The sequence below is a fragment of the Lolium perenne genome, chromosome 2 (genome assembly GCF_019359855.2).
Source record: "Lolium perenne isolate Kyuss_39 chromosome 2, Kyuss_2.0, whole genome shotgun sequence".
NCBI classification, from domain to species: Eukaryota; Viridiplantae; Streptophyta; class Magnoliopsida; order Poales; family Poaceae; genus Lolium; species Lolium perenne.
This window is the reverse complement of record NC_067245.2, coordinates 98,552,239-98,558,623: the sequence shown is the minus strand read 5'-3', so window position 1 is coordinate 98,558,623 and position 6,385 is coordinate 98,552,239. Positions and strand designations below refer to the sequence as shown.

Here is a 6,385-nt window from a genome sequence, read left to right as displayed (position 1 = left end):
ATCCTGCACAGGTTTGTCGCGCTTGCTCTCAATGATCATGTTGTGCAAGATTACATAGGCGTCCATCACCTCCCACATCTAAGACTTAGACCAAGTGAGAGCAGGGTACCTGACAACAGCGAAACGTTGCTGAAACACCCCAAAAGCACGCTCAACATCCTTGTGAGCTGCTTCCTGGCATGTCGCAAAGTAAGGGTCCATCTCGTTTGCTGGAGCCGGGATTGTCTTCAAAAATGTAGCATACGTCGAATAGATACCATCAGCTAGATAGTACCCCTTGTTGTATGTGTGGCCGTTTACCTCAAAGTTCACGGCAGGAGCTCGTCCCTCAGCTAGCGCTGCAACACGTTGATATCATTGTTTGTTCCTGCCATGCCAAAAAAATACATGCCAAATCCAAAGGTTATGGTCTGACACCGCCTCAAGAATGACACTACACTCACCAGTATGCCCCTTGTAGATCCCCTGCCAAGCAAAAGGGCAATTCTTCCAGCCCCAATACATACAGTCAATGCTTCCGAGCATCCCAGGAAACCCTCTTCCTGCATTTTTTTGCAGGATCCGAGCTGTATCATCTGCCCTTGGTGCTCCCAAATAGTCTTTAGCAAACACCACTATGATGGCTCGGCAAAACTTGTAGAGAGTCTCTGTACATGTCGACTCTGCTATCCGTAGATAATCGTTGGATGTATCTGGAGGAGCTCCGTATGCAAGATAACACATTGCAGCATTGCACTTCTGAATTGAGGTGAAGCCCCACAAACATGTGCAATCTTGCTTGGCCATTAAGTAGTTGTCGTACTCCCTGGCGCCGCCGTAGACAATCTTCAAAAACAGCTCCTTGTTCATCCTAAACCGGCGCTGAAATTCCTTCGGCAAATGTGTCACGTCGTCGTTGAAGTAGTCGGTGTCAAGCAACATTGCGCCAGCTTGACGATGCCGGTTGATGTTCCTCCTCTTGTCTGGCTTTGAGCCGCCGCGCCGAGACACGACGAAGAAAGGCTAGCGAACGCGCAGCATGCTCGTCAGAATCAGTTGCTGCTATTGCCGCCGGATAGCCTCATCGTTCTGCTCCTCCGTGAACAATTGCACCATCATATCGTTGTCGTTGTCCATCGCGGCAATCGGATGAACACCATGCGGGCGGGGCGGTTATGCTACGGTGGTGGCGAGCTCTGTTCCGGGCGAAACAGCGGCCGCCGGTCGAGGGGGTGGCGGCCGTGTCGATGGACGGCGGTTCCTTGACAGGCGGCGGTGTCTATTGCAAGTAGGAGTGCGCGGCGGCGACGGTGGCGATCTAGAGGGATGGAAGTCGGCTCGGACGTGGGTAGGAGGTGGGGAAATCGGTGCGTCTGGCTGCCAGGCAGAGCCCACGCTCGTTTTCGGACGTGCCGCGAGGCGCCGGCGCGTCCGATTCGCGCCCTGCGCGAAGGGGCCGGCACGGGGATGCCAGTGATTCTATTGAGCTCGAAAACTAGCCGGCGTCTTTTGGGGTGCACCGGTGCGAGCCCAAAAACCACGCCGGCCCTCAAATCGCTATTGGAACCGCTATGGGACGCGCCGGTGGAGGAGATCCCGAGCCTTGGTCAGATGCAAGGCTGCCGCAGCTATGGACCCTTGTAGTTATATTGACATGATAAACGTTTTAAATCAGTCAAAACTCACGTTATAAAAAAAAAAGTCTACCACAGATAAGCATGTCTTGGTTTCGGTGGGTTTTGTTGCGACTAGTGCTATATCTATCACCTCCCGTCCTACCTGCTAAACCAAACGAAAACCCATCTCCATTAACCGACGGCAACACACAAAGCAAATGGTGATTAGTTCTATGATCGACAACAACGACATCGAGTCACACCAGGATGCAGCAATTCACGTACAGTACTTGACTCCCAGGTCCTTGGACGACGGATGCAACGTTGATGCTCCACCACATCAATTAAGCCGCGGGAGATGGCCAATGTACTATCTCTCACTCTAATGAACGTGCTAATTAGGAGCAGTTCCTGTCGCTGGGAGTAACTCGATGTCTCTGTCGTCCATTAATTGCAGCCCTGTCAGAAACTGAAACTGAAACTGAAAGCTATTTTACATTGCAAAGGAGCGCGCGTAGAAATTAAGGCTGCAGGTATATTACAGGAGAAGCTAGCGCTGATAATTGTACGGGAAAGAGTCGGTCTCATCAGTCGCAGCACGCAGGCGAAAACAGTGGCCGCGTATCGACCACGTGCGTAGCTTCGTAGTTCTTGCCTGTGCATACACCATGGGTCAGTTTGGTTGCTTGCAAGTCCATTTCCCTCATGTTTTAGAAGTTTGACATGTTTGTTGTGCCACTTCGGGCGTTCCTGCAATAGACAGTTTCTAAAACGGTCTAAAAGTTGGCTCCAAAGGCAGGCTTGATTTGGGTGTTCTCGATGGGGCAGGCGCTGGCGAGCGCAAGGTGGAAAAAGGCTTGCACGCGTGGAAAAAAGAGGGGAGAAGCCGACATGCATTGAGAAGGTGCGACATAAATCATCTCATCGCCCTCTCACTCTCACTCCCTTTTCTCACCCTCACTCTCTGCTCGTCTTCTCTCCTTTCTCTCGCCGTCGGTTGTTCCACTCGGCCGCCGGTACATAGACAAGCACTGCCGCAACAGCGGGGAAGCTGACGCTCGAAGCCCTCATCGAGGAGGACTTCATCGACTCCGACTCCGGTGCATTTTCGCTGCTTCTAGGGAGTGAACCTCGAGGTTATCAATGGTTGTAAGTTGTCAAACCACTTCGATGTGCTTAGAATTGCGTAGATCTGAGTTACGAAGCTTACTGTCCTACCTAATCATTGGATGCATACTAGAATTGTATTGTTTTTTGCCGATTTAGACAATTAAGATATGTTTTGCCCATATAAGTTCAACTCTTTTGTTCGTGTCATATGTGGTTACTAGATCTACATTTTTATACCTGTCCGAACGGTTTAATTTCACCCGACATGGTCAAAGATTCATATTTTAGGGTTACATCTATTGAACAATTAGGGGGGGTGCACTTCATCATGAAGTGTTGTTCCTTCTCAACCTAGTGGCTTGATCATCGACCTTGATTAATTTGATTATGGCCTAGGTTGACTAGGATCATCTCTTCCATCAGTGTTGCAGGGGGAATGTTTCTACCAAACCTAGTACTATGATCATAAAGCAGCATTTGATCATGCCCTCAAATTAGTAGGATCATCTCTTCCCTCTTTTTGAAGTTGTAATATGAGGCACCAACCTTTTTATGAGCCAGATTTATGCATCTCATTGAATTTGATTTTGTGCATCAAACAATGATTACAATAAGGAAAAAATCATAGGCCATTGGTAAGTGAACCATGTACATTCATGCTAACAGAAGTGTTTGCATTGTACTAGGTTCACTCACCCCTGCCCTAAGATTATTATGCCCACTTCTATGAAATGAGGCCAGCTACTACTTGTGTATCATTGGGCCAATGATTAAAATATCAACGAGATGATATCTATCTACCTTGAGTTGTGTCTAAGAACATTGCTTGTACACCAACCTAGGTACACACGGATTCATCCCATTGACTATTGTATGAGGCCTTCGTATGAATGTTCATAGTTTTGCTCATCTTATAAGCCAGTGATTAAAATGTGATCACTAATTGGTTGTCGGGTGATCCTTTTTCGGATCTTGATCGATGTACAGTTACTCAAGCATGTGCATTGCATTTGTACTAGAAGGATCATCTGTGCAGCCTAGGTCAGTGATATGAGGCTTCTATTTTGGTTGCAATTGTACCTTCGGTATATCTCAATTAGATCGATTTTGTGGCAATGCTCAATGGTTGCCGCTGGTGTCTAGAACTTGGGCGATGGCTGTTCCAACGTAACTGCAGAAAGCAACGCCCTCAAGAGGCCGAGGGGAAGGCCTGTCAAGGTTGAGCACTTTCATGATGATGTTGATCCAAGCCACTTCGCCAAGGTTGTCATGTATGTTTGTTGTTTGACCGAGAACTATGAGGGTGTGAGGCAACAGCCCCCAGCAAATATATTACCAAAATAAGAAGAGGTTCACAAAGTACAACTTCAATATACCTACCTATATACAAAGGTACATCACCCTTCAGATATCGCACCCTACTAGTGCAAAGAAGCTATCCAAGCCAGTAGACTATCCTTATGCTAGCCTTTATGCGATAATGCAGCAGAGAGATATCATGTGCAAATTTGCATTTCCATTTACCAAAAGTAGGCATATCTTGATTAAAGAGAAAAATCTCAATTTAATCAATAAAAGTTTCACTGGACGTGCGTTTCGGTCACGAACTTTTAAATCGTGAATTGAATTCTGGGTCACGAAGTTGCCCGGCGCGAGTGTTTTGCTCACACAGTCACGGTGATCATTAGTTTGCTGACGTGGCCAATTATTCTTTTTTGCAAATTTTCCCCATTTTTTTGTTTTTTGAACTTTCTAGTCCCCTGTTTGAATTTTTTGGGGGAAATTTGCAAAATATTAATTGACCATGTCAGCAAAATAACATTGGTCATGAAGGAACGACCAAAACGCTCGCGCGGGGCGACTTCTTGACCGACATTTCATGATTTGCAAGTTCGTGACCAAAGCGCACATCCGGGACAACTTCATAGACTAAATTGGAGATTTTCTATTGATTAAATATCTTTCCATTATGGATTAACCAAATATTCCAGCATGCACTAATCAACACCTTCATAAAGAAAGGCTTTCCAAAATTACTTCGTGCCTCAGACAAAATCATTTGCAAGTCATCACGAGGCTGCCAAGCAATTGTAGATAGTTCCAAATTTGTCATGTATGATGGCTTGAATTGTTGACAATTCCTGAAGGCTTCAGGCAGTACATTAGCAACGTCCCCAAGACCATTGTGCTGAAGACCAGCACCGGTGGATGATCAAGGTGAGAGAAGTCGATGGAAAGATTTCCATGGATCAAGTTTGGGCGGGTTTTGCAATCACTCACGAAATCAAGATCGGCTACTTCTTGACCTTCAAGGCGCTCAAGAAGGATGCCTACAAGGTTACCATCTTCGACTACTCCATGACTGAGATCGTGAAGAAGTGCCCAGAGCATGATCATGCCCTTGCGATGATCGAGGAGTAATAGCCAGTGATGTTAATCTTTGCTGATACCAGTGTGTTGACCTGAACTTGTTGTTACCGTCGTGTCGTCATGTCCTAAACTTCGTCTATGATGTGCAGTACAATGCAATGTTATGTGGCAATCTTACACTATGTTTGTGTTGATGTTTATGTGCTATATATCCGCCTTGGCTGAAATGCTCATATGTGGAAAACCTTCTGTGCAGTGCCGATAGCTTTGGTAAGCTCACCATGAAGCGGGCGTGGTAACCGTATGAAGAAACGGGTCATAACGAAACACATGCTCAAAATGCGAAACACAAAAAGAGACCAATCAAATGACTTCTACTAGGATGCTCGACACGACTTGTTGGCAGCTAATCTAGTTACACAACATGACTCTTAGGTCGTATGATCTCCTACAGCTTCTACGGAGCCAAGTACCCAGATGCATAAAAAAAATCTACGAGCAACCAAACAGGCTCATTTAAACATGACGAGCTGGAGGACGACCGGTCTAGACACTCTAGAGAGCAGGCGAGGAGGTAGCCCTCGAGTCACAGAAGTCAAGTGCCAGCACGGGAGCTACGTAGGGCATGGTACGGGCGGCAGATAGACAGAGACAGAGACACGGAGGCCATGGCAGAAGCCTATGTACGTAGTAGTCCAGTTAGATAATCCTTGCTTTCCTAAGATCGATGAGTGATGATCAGTCGACGGAGCAAAAGCTCCGACGAGCCCCCTACTACGTGCGTAAACTCCTGGCTCAGCCGCTGCATGACGGCAGTAATTCGGCGAGAAATGCCAAAGCGGATCTATCCGTCTACCAATCCTAGCTAGGGCACACGGTACTCGCACTGACCCGCGCGCTTGGTGGCCGGCCGGCCGGCCACCGCGCACAGAGAGGCTGCCGGCGCCGGGGGGGCCTGCTATGGTGAGGCCGAGGCCCACGCGTGCATGGCCGATGAATCACGATGTCAACGACAGGTCGGTGGAGCGATGGGGGCGTGCAAGTAGAGAGACAGGTAGACGTCGGTAGGTGGGTAGGTAGGTTGGTAGCTAGATAGCGTCAGTCACTCAGTCAGTCGGTCGCTCCATCATCAGGCCAGGGGGCCGGGTCCAGCCAAAACCTCCACCATCCATGGCTCCGGAATCTCTTGTCCACGGCGATCGGCTCGCCGGCCGGCCGGTGCGATTTCAGAGGGAGGGCCAGAGCAGGGAGAGGGACAGGCCGGGGCAGCGACCTCTAGCTCACCGGCCACCCCGGGACCAGGCTAGCTA

General features: G+C 48.3%; 1 protein-coding gene across 1 annotated transcript; it reads right to left on the bottom strand.

Annotated features, from left to right (window-relative positions):
* Positions 1 to 332: 332 nt before the first annotated feature.
* On the bottom strand, positions 333 to 921 carry LOC139835549 (uncharacterized). The gene is made up of 2 exons (XM_071825408.1): positions 444 to 921; positions 333 to 367 (listed from the first exon to the last, which is right to left on the bottom strand). The coding sequence occupies exons 1-2, from the start codon at positions 919 to 921 to the stop codon at positions 333 to 335; spliced, it is 513 nt and encodes a 170-aa protein (XP_071681509.1).
* Between the last annotated feature and the right edge of the window lie 5,464 nt (positions 922 to 6,385).

Excerpts from the sequence above, each read along its gene's own strand:
- LOC139835549 (XM_071825408.1), bottom strand. The coding sequence starts at position 921 with ATGTTGCTTGACACCGACTACTTCAACGACGACGTGACACATTTGCCG. Across the intron at positions 368-443 it reads GATCTACAAGGGGCATACTG|GAACAAACAATGATATCAAC; the intron begins GTGAGTGTAGTG and ends TTGGCATGGCAG.